The sequence below is a fragment of the Uranotaenia lowii genome, chromosome 2 (genome assembly GCF_029784155.1).
Source record: "Uranotaenia lowii strain MFRU-FL chromosome 2, ASM2978415v1, whole genome shotgun sequence".
In the NCBI taxonomy this organism is placed as follows: domain Eukaryota; kingdom Metazoa; phylum Arthropoda; class Insecta; order Diptera; family Culicidae; genus Uranotaenia; species Uranotaenia lowii.
In genome coordinates this window covers 134,966,518-134,980,243 of record NC_073692.1, presented here as the reverse complement: position 1 = coordinate 134,980,243, position 13,726 = coordinate 134,966,518, and the positions used below count along the sequence as shown (strand labels likewise).

Here is a 13,726-nt window from a genome sequence, read left to right as displayed (position 1 = left end):
TTTTACTGAACGCCGAAATTTCGCAAATTTATATGTTGTTTTGGGAAATTAATACGTGTTTTGACATAAGAGCTCATAACATCATCATTTTGATCGCAGGGCCCTCTGAGTGTCGTTTTGAGCTGCAAATCGCCAATTGTCCCTGATATTATCTCAAAACAAGCGACAAAGTCGGCGTGTGGTTTTGTCTTTATTCTCTCTCTGTGCGACATTTTTTTGTCTCTCCCGTATGTGTATCATGACAAAATGAAATAGGCAATCAAGAATTGTCGCGTCGTTAAGAAGATAATGACAAATTCTAATGTGAAATTGTCCTGAAATTTAAAACTTGGGACAATCAGCTTTGCTTATGTAGGTAATCTATCTGATTTCGTAATAATGAAAAATTATGTGACCAGATCATAAGCTATCTGAGAAGAGCTCTTGGCCTAACTTTAAGGGAAACCATGCTAGAAGTGGTACAGGGACACTAGGTCGAGGCCGTGGCCAATCTGGCCGGTTCCGGAACGAAATATGTCAAAGTTATTGGATTGAGACTTGCGACATATTGATAGAAAGCTCTTGGCCTCTTCATGATAGGATTCGATAGAAGAAGTGATTCGGGGACACTTGATCGTGGCCATGGCCAATCTGGCCGGTTCCGGAATGAAATATGTCAAAGTTATCGGATTGAGACTTGCGACATATTGATAAAAAGCTCTTGGCCTCTATATGAAGGGAATCGATAGGAGAAGCAATCCGGGAACACTGGGTCGTGGCCATGGCCAATCTGGCCGGTTCCGGAACAAAATATGTCAAAGTTATCGGATTGAGACTTGCGACATGTTGATAGAAAGCTCTTGGCCTCTATATGAAGGGAATCGATAGGAGAAGTTATTTGGGGACACTTGATCGTGGCCATGGCCAATCTGGCCGGTTCCGGTACGAAATATATCAAAGCTATCGGATTGAGACTAACGACATATTGATAGAAAGCTCTTGGCCTCTATATGAAGGGAATCGATAGGAGAATCGACTCCGGGACACTGAGTCGTGGCCATGGCCAATCTGTCCGGTTCCGGAACGAAATATGTCAAAGTTATCGGATGGAAACTTGCTACATATTTATAGAAAGCTCTTGGCCTCAACATGAAGGGAATTGATAGGAGAAGCGATCTGGGGACAGTGGGTCGTGGCCATGGCCAATCTGACCGGTTCCGGAGTTAAATATTTCAAAGTTATCGGATCGAGACTTGCGAAATAATGATAGAAAGCTCTTGGCCTCTCTTATCGACTCCTATCATGTTGAGGCCAAGAGCTTTCTATCGATATGTCGCAAGTCTCGATTCGATAACTTTGACATATTTTGTTCCGGAACCGGCCAGATTGGCCATGGCCAAGACCCAGTGTTCCCGAATCGATTCTCCTTTCGATTTCGTTTATGAAGAGGCCAAGAGCTTTCCATCAATATGTCGCAAGTTTCAATCCGATAACTTTGACATACAGACCCCGTTTGTTTTTGGCAACATTCGATTTTGGTAACATTCGATTTTGGCAACATCCGATTTTGGCACATGTGCCAAAATCGAACGATTTTTAGAAGCGACAATGCCTTTTCGTTTTCTCTATACCAATATAATTTAGACAAACACCAAAAATACGTTTTTACGTTCAGAAATGGTGATCGAATACAACAACAAAACCAAAAGTTTTTTAAATAATTTATAAAGTACTTAAAAATTACAAAAAGATGAAAAAATAAAAAAAAAATCAAAAACAAATACAAACAATAGATTAAAAATGACACAATCTACTTCAAAATGATGAAGAATTACAAAAAGAGCAAAAATAACAAAAAAAAAAAAAAAATCAAAGATTGTAAACAAAACAAAAATAGTTCAAAATTCATCAAAAACATGAGAAAAAAACTATTAAAAAATAAAAAATGGTCGAAAATTGACTTAAAATAATGTTAATGATAATAAAAATTGTTATTTTGTAAAAATAAGTGAAAAAACTTTCAGAAAAAACAACCCTTCTATTTTGGCAACATCCGATTTTGGCAACACAAAATGTATTTCGTTCCGGAACCGGCCAGATTGGTCTACTCCCGACCCAGTTTCCCCAAATCGCATCTCCTATCGATTCCCTTCATGTTGAGGCCAAGAGCTTTCTATCAATATGTAGCAAGTTTCCATCCGATAACTTTGACATATTTCGTTCCGGAACCGGACAGATTGGCCATGGTCACGATCAAGTGTCCCCAAATCGATTCTCCTATCGATTCCCTTCATATAGAGGCCAAGAGCTTTCTATCAATATGTCTCAAGTTTCAATCCGATAACTTTGATATATTTCGTTCCGGAACCGGCCAGATTGGCCATGGCCTGGACCAAGTGTCCCCGAATCGTTTCTCCTATCGATTCCCTTTATGTTGAGGCCAAGAGCTTTCTATCGATATGTCGCAAGTCTCGATCCGATAACTTTGACATATCTCATTCCGGAAGCGGCCAGATTGGCCATGGCCCCGACCCAATGTCTCCAAATCGCTTCTCTTATCGATTCCCTTCATGTTGAGGCCAAGAGCTTTCCATAAATATGTCGCAAGTCTCTATCCGATAACTTTGACATATTTCGTTCCGGAACCGGACAGATTGGCCATGGCCACGACCCAGTGTCCCGGAATCGATTCTCCTATCGATTTCCTTAATGAAGAGGCCAAGAGCTTTCTTCTAATATCTCCCAAGCTATGATCCGACGCGTTTGATTTGCTATTTTCGGAACCGCTTATCCTTATATGTTTCAATAGCAACAAACGAATGTTCTGAAAAAATATTATCGGAATCAATCAGCAAAGAAATTTGTCTTTATCGTCCCGAGCGTACGACAACGACAAAGATTTTATTTTTTTTGTCATGAAAAGTTCAAGTTGGGACAATGTCATTATCATTCTATAGTAGGCGATTTTTGATTCACTGATTGACAGTGTTTTGATCCGGATGGCTTGTTTACTTAGTGGTGAAAATTTCATCAAGATTGAAGCGGCCAGTCAAAATTTATCGACGATGAAACGCGAATGGCGAGAGAAAATTCTGCACACTCACGTAGAGAAACCGACGTGGGGTAAAGATCGAGAAATTCCTGAAATATCCAAAATCGACGGTAAATTCGGTGCTGCAACGTTACCGGGAGACCCTTACGATGGAACGAGCAAAACAAACCAGGCGTAAAAGTGGAACATACGACCGGAAGCTGCGAGCAAAGGATATTTGATGAGTTCACAATAATCCTGGAATCTCCTTGCTTGATTTGGCGACAAAGTTCAAGACGAACCACAGTACAGCTCGACGAATTTGTTTGCGAGAAGGCTTGCGGCCGTATCATGCAAGCAAACACCCCAACAGGACGCTGAAACAAAACCTGGTTGCCAAAACCAGGGCAAGGAAGTTGTACGAGAAAGTGTTGACCAAGTACAACGAATGCGACCGGAATACTGAAGCGGAGATTGCAGGTTCAAGTCCTGCCGGTGAGCCGTTGTATCTTTTTCGAAAAATTCATGATATTTACGGCTTATGTTCTTTCGTTCTTTGATAGCTCATTCTTCTCAAATTCTTTCCATCATCTACGAAAATGTACAACGAATGCATTTTGATGGACGACGAAACTTACGTCAAAATGGATTTTGGACAAATACCCGGTAACAAATTTTACCTTGCGAAGCGTAAAGGGAATGTTGCGGGTAGATTGAAGTTTGTTTTCGCAGATAAATTTGCTCGTAAGTTGATGATTTGGCAAGGGATCTGTAGTTGTGGGAAGAAGACTAAGATGTTCATCACTGGGTACACAATAAATGGAAATGTTTACAAAGAAGAATGTCTCCAGAAGAGGGTTTTGCCATTCATTCGGTCCTACAAAGGTCCGGTGAAGTTCTGGCCGGACCTGGCAAGCTGCCACTACAGCCGGGATGTCGTTAAGTGGTATAAGGAGAACAAAACGAACAGGAGAACAAAAAAACGGACACAAACACATACTTGATGTTTCCTCGAAGAGATTGCTTTTCTCTTAACTCCAAGCTTACAGTTTTCGAGGATATGGTGGCTAGCATCTTACAAATGCTATTACCACCAACCCACAGAAAATGTACTATGAATGCCGTGACCGGGATTCGATCTCATGCCCGCTGGCTTAGAAGACTTGAATATTTTTCTAATCTATTTCAATGAACGGCTTTCACTCCTCGACGGCTTAAACTTTGCTATGCTGATGGATGACTTTTAACTGTTCTACACCGTTAACAACTTAATTGTCTGCTAAATCAGTTTAACGCTCATTGGTGCGACATCAACTGCTTGCCATTGAATCGAAGTAAAAGTGCAGCCATCAATTTTTCTCTTAAGCGGCAGCCTTTGATTACGGAATACTTCCTAGGAGAACAGCCCATCGAACGCGTGGGCCATATTAACGATTTGAGCGTCATCCTCGATTAGCAACTGGAATTCAAGACACATACTAACTCTATTAAGCATCCAGAAGTCTTGGTTTCATTTTTAGAGTAGCGAAAGACTTCAAGGACGTGTGTTTCCTGAAAGCCTTCATTCCAGCATTGATTATTTCATTGCAACGGGAGGCATTTGGGCGTGGGAGTAACCAAGGTGCTAAGCGGATGATTTAGATGCGCCACTCCTAAGAGACCATCCCTCTGTTTGGTGCTTGCCCGGCTAAGAGACCCATCAATAGGGTGGGTGTATTCTGTATGGCTCTGGATTACCGATCACCCCACTGTTCCTCAAACCGTCGAATCCAACCAAAGACCTCCGAACAAGTTACTTGGAGAATAATACTAACTTCGAAGATAAGGTCTTTGTTGGTCACCAAAAATAATAACGCAAACAGAAAATTTCTTTCCTAAAATCCTCTTTCGACCCACTTTTCCCGAACAAATTCCTTAGGATTGCTTAGGAACGAGAATTGGGAGCTGAAAAACATCGGAAGTAAACCAAATCTTCCAGTAAAAAAACGAAACCCGAAAAAAAAACGAAATCTTAAGACTCATAAACAAAAATTACTGCAACAAAGTTTCATTTGACTTGCAGATCTATAATTAAGCCATCAGAATACTTAGTTTGGTGGTTAGTGGGTGGGTTTTCATTTCAAATTTTCGATTTTCCAACTACTAGCTGCTACATTACTGTTAGGTTATTTCTCCCTAACTCTAAGCGCTCGCAAGCGATTCGTGGCTTATTTAATTTCCCTCGGTATTACCGGCTGTAGAGTGCTTTTTTAAGAATGGCCAATTTAAGAATTTTTCCTAGTATCTTGAAAACATTTTTGCATGGTGAAATTTTTAAAATGTCAAAGTTTCTACCACTTTTTCCTAACACCAATGAACATGCTCTAAGAGCAAGTTCACTGGTGTTGGGAAAAAGTGGTAGAAATGTTGACATTTTGAAAATTTAACCATGCAAACATGTTTTCAAGATCTTGGGGCGTTGTATTTTTTTACAACACTGTTTCTATTTCAGCCGTATGTGATAGAAATATTGCTATTTTTGCATCACAGCATGCGAAACTACAACACGTGTTGTAAAACAACTAGAAGGCCACAGATCTTGAAAATGTTTTTGCATGTCAAAATTTTCAAATGTGCCATAAATGTCAAAATTTCTACCACTTTTTCCCAACACCAGTGAACTTGTTCTAAGCGATCACACCCCAGTTGCAAAAAAAAAAAATTGTTACAAAATTCCTGCATGACGTCATAGGTGGAATTCCCTCGACGGAGGGGTTGACGTCGTTGAGTACCTTGCTAGAAGAGCACTCTTATGAGTACCTTGAGTTGGAGACCTCTATCGCCCAGTAAACATGAATCGGCAGAGAGGTAACTCAAATCGACAGAGGGATCGTATTGATCTCTCTTAGCGATTTTGCATCATCTAATCGGCAGAGAGGAACACACCATACGCGTGCCTTGGGTGAGTGCCACGAAAGAATCCAAGACACGCCCTCCAGACAAACACACGAACACAATCCGAATCGTATGTTTCCCTTCGAGACGCTTGTTTGCCTGCCTGAGAAGTCGACGGCTACGATTTAAAGCATACACGGGACACGGGGACAAAATGCGAGCACACCGTACGAGTGTACGATTCAAACTGATTTCGCATGTACGCATTCGTATTCGTTGCCTCGGCAGCACAAACCGAATGAGAATGTTTGCCTTCTTGGAGTGTCGCCGAAATTAACCGTTTTATTCTAAGTTTGGTGACTCAACTCTCAATTTTTTTGCATGCTCTGTCGATTACTGAGAGGAGGCGTTTACTGGGCGGGAGCAGAACTCGCAATCCAATTGTAGTTTCAATAAAACGGGGATGCTCAAGTGAAATAAGTTCATTGAAGTCGATATTTATCGAAATGAAATCGGGATGTTCAAGAAGAATATTTTCAGCAAAGTCGATACTGTTACACCATCCTTTTTTGAGGCGCTTTTTGAGATACGCCCTTAGGCATCTGAACTGGCAAGACCCTTTTCGCTTGTCAAAATCGTCGAAAATCGACGCTGCATTACAGACATAGCTACTCTTCCTTCAATCCCGTAGATATGCTACCCGTTCTTCTTTCGTCGTCGATCTCTTGACATCGCAAATCGACCGTCCCACGCTACTGGAAGGTATTCCGTTAAGTGTGCGACCCAGTGGTCTTAGAAATCAGGATCTTCAGCGAACAGCACCGTCATCGTTGCAATGAAAACATTCAACCGTTTTCCGAGCATTTTGACTTCGACGTTTCCAGGCATGTTTTCCGAAGAAAAGATAGAGGGCGAACACGAAATTATTGCGACACCGAAAATGTCATGCCAATTTTCTTAAAATGTTTAGAATCAAACCAAAATTTATGGGTAGTCTTATATACATATTTAGTTCAAAAATCAAAAAAATTTCTTAATCAGTTTGAGTGGTGAAATTGTCGAAATGTTTTACAAAAAGAAGTTATCAGATAGTTTGAGAAGAATCGTACCGGCTCGGAACAAAAAAAATTGGCCAGGTCTTTTAAATCTGTTTTGTCGGATCCATCTGTGAAAGCTTGAACGGTTGTTGGAACGGTTGTGAGGTTATTTCTAATGAATAAACTGTTTAAATCAATCAATGGAAATGTAACATTTAGTAAACCGAATTTCTAAGCGACTATCTGAGGTATGAGATTTAAAGAAGTTTCTCGTTTAGTTCTTAGTGAAAATATTATCACAATTTTGAAGAAAGTTCGGTTTGTGTGCCAATTGGGTGGAATAATATTTGAGAAATTGTGGCCTTGCTGCTGTTTAAAATGTTTTAAAAACATCGGAAGATACCGATAAGTGTTAGTTTTCTGGAATAATGAAATGTCGAAAGTATTTTATAATGACTTTTTGCCAATCGCACGCGTTTTTCTCTCGCTCCGCGAAAACATAATAAAATAATACGTTTTACTATGTAAACTTGAAGTTTTCAAAAAGTGATGATAAGTCTCACCAAATGAACTGTTAAAGTGTCACCGGGTGCTCCGGGAGTTCTCGGTGAAATAAGATTCATTTCATTAAATGTGTTACTTGCCACGTGGCTGTGGAAGCGACGTGTTTTGTTAGTTTTTTATGTATGAATTTTGGTTCTTGGTGATTTATGGAAAAGGGATTGATGTGAAGAGCGTTTGGAAAAGCTGTTTGGATGAGAGAAGTTAGTCTCAAAGTAACTTATTCAGAACAAAATGGTGATTTTCATTGAAATGTGATGGAGAAGGAAGCTTTCACTTGTTGAGGATACGAGTCCTCTTCAGACCCTTATCTAGAACATACAAATAATCAAGGTTGCTGCGATGTGTGTCGGGTTAGCAGGATGGTCGCTGAAGTTCCGCATTTGGTGTGTTATCGAGATGAAGGAAGTGAAGTATCCCAGAAAATAGAATATTTTGAAAAATTTCGGAAGAAGATAATCAACGATCATCAGGAGCCATCTGGAAAATAATCTTATTAGAAGTCAAGACATCTAAGATGAACAACAACCTTTTACCGTTGTTGGCGTGGCTCTCATGCTGTTGAATTTGGTGAGCTCGTTCCTTATTTTTGTATTGTTTTGAAATTTTTATATAACCATTCTTTTCTAAATTTCAAACTTCCTTATTTGAATAGAAAAATTGTTTAACTCTATTATTGGGGTTTAGTGGGGGGTAGGACAGGGCATCAAACGAACGGAAAACTGATATACAATGGATTGTGGGTTCAAGCTAGCCGGAGTATCTCGGCAAATTTGGAATCTTGAGTAGGTTACTCAGGTTTTTTTTTTGTGATGGTCTCTTAGGCCCAATTGGGTCCTTCCTCCACCCCATACGCATCTTTAGAAGTGGGAGGGACATTTTATCCTTTGGATAGGTACCTTTCCAGGATTCCTTATTTGTTTCGAAGAGTTTGAAGCTAGAGAGATGAGTCAAACCTGTTGTTGTTATTGAGTTAAGGATGAACAATATTTGAATGCGCGATCGAAACTTCCCGTACCGACTCGGGTCGAAAGACATACCAGCCACTGGTGGGTCAAACATACATACATACATACATACATACATACATACATACATACATACATACATACATACATACATACATACATACATACATACATACATACATACATACATACATACATACATACATACATACATACATACATACATACATACATACATATTTACTTCAAAAACCAAAAAAAAAGTTAATCGATGGAGCCTTGAGTGTAAAATGGAACGCAGTTTTGCATGAGGCCCTCCATCCAAAGTCTTTACAGTGTCATCCGGTGCCAGTTTCTCAGATTTTTTTTCATTTTCTTAACATGTCCTTCTCGTTTTTTGACTGTTTTCTTGCTTTTTCGAAGTTCCCGCTTCATTATTGCCCAGTACTGCTCAATCGGGTGCAGCTCCGGACGGTTTGGCGAGTTCATGTTCTTTGGAACAAAATAGACAGAATTGGCCTCATACCACTCCAAGACACTTTCAGAACAGTGGCATGACGCCAAATCTGGCCAAAATAGCGGAGCTTTTTCGTGCTGCTGCAAGAATGGTAAAAGGCGCTTCTCGAGGCACTCAGATTTGTAGATCTCGCCATTTACTGTGCCCTTTGTCACGAAAGGCTCGCTCCTCAGTCCTCAAGAGCAGATGGCCTGCCAAACGAGATAATTGGAGGCAAACTTCGACATTTTCTTCTTCTTAAATTTGTCGTCCACATCGAACTAGCTCTTGCCGGTGAAAAACTCCAACCCCGGAATTTGCTTAAAATCGGCTTTATATACGTTTCGTCGTCCATCACACAGCATCTTCTCGTAGAGCTTCCGTACCTGAATTTTAGCCGATGATTGTTGCCGCTCATCACGGTTTGGGAAGTTGTAGTCTAGCTCACTTCTTTGCATTCTGGACGTAGCTCTGCGACATGCCGATCTTTTTGGCCAAATCACGGCTTGAGACTTTGTGATTTGCTTCGATCATCCTCTTCACCAATTCCTCCGTCTTTTTGTTCTTCCAGATCCTTTGCCGTGGTCCTGCGCCAACCGCTCCTGGAACCGCTTCAACACTCTCGAGACGGTTGAATGGTGTTCAACATTTCTCCCAACTGCCAGTGCGTTAGGTCCAGCCTTGTAAACCATCGACTTTTTCTCTGACAGTCGCACAGCCTGCTTTTATCAGTTAAATTGTTCGTGCCATCAAACGAATGCGACCGAAAACTTGCCGAACAGTCGACTACCATCAAACGAAACGACATTAATTCTTCTTTGTGTGATTGTCGAACGAAATTTCGTGTCTTGGCACACGAGAGGGATAATTTGATGGTCAAACGACCATAATTCCCGACAGTTTACGACATCGCCTATCTCTTTCACGCAGCAGAACCTACAGACTCAATAAGCAAATGCAATCTTTTCTATTCACTCCCTCCTGTTGAAAAAAAATTCGCCACTCTGCAGCGCCGGGTGATGTTTGGATGTGTTGGTCGAACAATGTGGAATGATTATCTCGATCATCTACGCAAGAGGAATGAAAGTCGAACGACTAACCACCACAAAGATCAAAATTTCATTTGACATTTTTTTTTGCTCTCCGATCAAACGATTGCGCTCTCAACGATTGTCACGAATGATGTGTGCTGGTTGTCTCCGGAAAAATTCAAACGATGGTGACCACTTACAAGCCTGGTCAGGTCAGGAAATTCCAGGAGTTGAGAAAGAATTTCTTCTATCAACTCGCGTTGGTTCACCTCCAGCATACAATACACAATACACATCAATGAGACAGTGTGCAAAATTTGGTTGATTTTTACCCAATGGTAAAAAAGTTACATAAGTAGTAGTTAGACCTACATGAGTGTTTTGTTTAAATTTAATTTTAAGTCATCATTTGGATCAATATGTGATCTGTTGATCAGAAAAAAAATAACCAATAACAAAAAATAGATGCGTGGATAATTATTGCAGATAAAAAGTAACCCCCTTTAACAAATGATAAATTAATTTTATTCAATCAACAGAAAGTGTTTATTTTGTTATGAGGGACCAACTTTTGGCGTACTTATTCGAGCTAGATACTTGTCCAAAGATTATTGCTAAAATGTTGTGAAAAAAACTAAAAATAATTTTTAAATTAATGCTAAATAGTAAGATATAATCATGAAGATTCGCTGAACATTTGAATCATTCCTATTTCATCTTATGGGAACTGGCAAATTCAACACTTTTTTAAATCAAAATTTACAAATAAACCAACTGTTATCGTATTCCGTGAAACCATTTGGCGTGTACTCGAAGATTTTGGTGTCTTTGAAGGTCCATAAACGATTTCCGAAGTACACAGCTGCATCGAGTGATGGAGGTGTTACACCTTGAAGGCTGGAAATCGGCATAACTGAGGATGCTCGCTTTTTACCGGCGTCATACGTCCAGTACTGTCCACCTTTGGTGGCAACAATATCACCTTTACCGTCTACAAAAGTAGCATCGATACTGTTTGGAAGTCCCCGGAAAGAATCGCTAATCAGCCGTGGGTGTCCAGCTTCCAATCGACTTCCTCGGAACCGCCAAACCTTGGTGCCCTTGAAGAAGTAGGCACGGCCATCGGTGTAACGGAAGGCGGCGTCAATGTTTCCTTTGGGGAGAAACAAGAAAAACGATTATTTGAAATTTAAAACCTCGATTAAATTTCCTTACCTGGTAGTCCCGGCCACCTGGAGGAGATCAGTTGACCCTTGGGTGATTCCTCAGAGGTATTGTAATAGAAGTCTCCCGAAAAAATGAAAACTGTACCATCATCTTCATCGACTGCAGCATCAATCTTTTCCAACGAACAAAACTCAGGTGTGGATAAATTCAATTCAAAATTTCTGCTTCTTTGTCTTTTCCCGTAAAGGGCCTGAATGTTCCTGACATCTATAGGCTGTGGTTTCAAAAATTGACTATGTTGATACGGATACATTAGAGATGCTTTCGAATGGGAGTGATCTAATCCTAGTGAGTGGCCAATTTCATGAAGTGCAGTGTCGAAAAAATCTCTTAAAGAAGCACCTTTATCGAAGAAATATAGGGAATTGAAATGGATATCTCCCGTTTCCGGAAGGAAAGCATGAGCTAAGGTTCCGCTGGGGTCTTTGAACCAACATTTTTCATCACGCAGAGGATGAAATTGGTGGCCAAACAAAATTTCTATATCTGCATTCTCATCTTTCACTTCAAAGAAATCCAAATTTGTCACTTTACTCCATTCGGAGAATGCTTTTGCGATAAGTGATCTTATATGACCTGATCTTTTGCGCCTGGGAAAGTTTCTTATTCGATAGGACAAAGTATTTTTTCTCCACTTATAAACCTCCACTTCTTGACTGACATATTTTTTCAAGACCCCACAACGCGGGGTGCCAATCATCAGTTTCGTTTCGTCATCTAGGATTCCAGTTTCGTTCAGATCAGCGTCTCGCTGAAAAGCTCGGATCAGCTTTTCAAAAGTTTGCTCTTCCGAACTTGCAAAATCTGTCATCAATGCTTCAAACTCCTTAGTTTCGTTATAACCTAAGCTGTTTAGGTGAACCTTCAAAATAAAATCAATTGCAATAACCTTTTTCAACTATTTTGCATTGCTTACTAACCTTGGCTTCCAGTTCGGTAATCGCAGGTATCTTGAGGGGTTGCGTTGGATCAGTACTGCTTTGACCTCCATGCTTTGAACTCCATCTGGTTGAATTAAGTCTATCGTTTCCGAAGATCAAGATCGTTGGAGTACCGGAAATGTTCCCGATTCCTAATAGTCCGAAGAAAATCAGAACCAAGAATATTAACTTGCACTTGACCATTTCTGCGACTTAACTGAACTGCTACTGAATTTTATTCGACGGGATGATGCCTTAAATATATTTTTTAAAAGTTTAAACAGAAGAGTATTTTCCTCAAAAACCGCAAGAGCTTATGTGACACATCTTCTCGGTACATTATCCTACTTTTCCTACTTTTCGATACGACGTCAAGAGAAATTTGAAACAGGGTGAGGTTTATTACATTTCTTCTACCTTATTGAATGATGATTCAAACGTTGGAAATCACTCCACCGTGGTTTGTATCTCCAAAAGAATGAATTATGAGAAAATGTACGACTGAGGTGAAATTACTTTGTATTCAGATTTTTTATAAATCATCTAAGAAGTAGTAACGTAAATTGAACTTTTGATCTTTAACTTTGAACTTCTATCCTCCCGCAAAGTGAAAAAAGCGAAGGGAAAAAGCTTATTTTTCGAAACCTTAACACAAAAACAATTCCATAAAAGTCATTTTAACACAAAAAATGTTTTTTTTTCTTTGAAAAACCTAAATAATAACTTAATAATCAATACTATATCGGTTAGGATATTTTATGATGAAATCTCCATCCGTTTTCGAAAAAAAAACTTTAACTGTTTAACTTTAACTGTTGTCTAAATGTTCGAGCTCAATGCGTATTTATGTTTTGGGCAAAGTTTCTGTTCTTCTGGCAATATTTGTGTATTATTTCATTGAAAAGGCTAGAAACTGATAACTTTCATTCGATAAAGCTGAAGTTTTATAAAAATCTAGGTGTATTTTTTTAATTTTGTGGAATTAAACAAAAGTTTGGGTTGCCATATGATGGAGGTAGTTCATCCTCATAAGAAAACCTTTATAAAATCTGTTTTGAGATCTTCCATTCTCTCCCTTCGTTTCATAAAGTAACAAATTTGCAAACATTAATGTGAAAAATCGTAAATTATTTTAATTTTTTTCTTGGTGTACTCGTACTCATCATTTTCAACTGATAAAAATGATTTTTAAGGAAAAATAAAAAGTCATGAAATAAAGGGTTAAGATGATATTAAAGCTTAGATTCGAAGTTGTAATGATAAAAATCATAAATTTATTCTTTCTTTACTGTTATTTTAGGGTGGAAACATTTTATAAACATGATGGGGCAGACAAAAACACTCTCTTATTCTTCTTTCTTATCATAAAGAAACCTTCATAAAAGCTTAAATTTGTTTTACTTTTTAAGTCCAATTAAATAAGTATCAAAACCTTGTATGCATTTTTAATTTTTTTGAGTTGGTAAATTCATAATATTCTTTCTTGCCTTATGTTCAAAGCTGTCACCCGAGGGGTTGCAGTGGAGAGAGAATTCTTTGCATTTGGAATGGTAATGATCAAAATTCCACAACTGCTTAACAAATCGTAACAATTTGCAACAA

The 13,726-nt window shown here is 39.2% G+C and overlaps 1 protein-coding gene across 1 annotated transcript; it reads right to left on the bottom strand.

Moving 5' to 3' along the window:
• Window positions 1-10,729: 10,729 nt before the first annotated feature.
• LOC129741884 (matrix metalloproteinase-18-like) lies at window positions 10,730-12,328 on the bottom strand. Its single transcript, XM_055733698.1, has 3 exons — window positions 12,125-12,328; window positions 11,193-12,066; window positions 10,730-11,130 (listed from the first exon to the last, which is right to left on the bottom strand). The coding sequence occupies exons 1-3, from the start codon at window positions 12,326-12,328 to the stop codon at window positions 10,730-10,732; spliced, it is 1,479 nt and encodes a 492-aa protein (XP_055589673.1).
• Window positions 12,329-13,726: the final 1,398 nt, after the last annotated feature.

Bases quoted from the DNA above. Each gene is read 5' to 3' on its own strand.
- LOC129741884 (XM_055733698.1), bottom strand. From the start codon at position 12,328: ATGGTCAAGTGCAAGTTAATATTCTTGGTTCTGATTTTCTTCGGACTA. The intron at 12,067-12,124 runs GTTAGTAAGCAA...TTTATTTTGAAG, and splicing joins TTACCGAACTGGAAGCCAAG to GTTCACCTAAACAGCTTAGG. The intron at 11,131-11,192 runs GTAAGGAAATTT...TTCTCCCCAAAG, and splicing joins CAGGTGGCCGGGACTACCAG to GAAACATTGACGCCGCCTTC.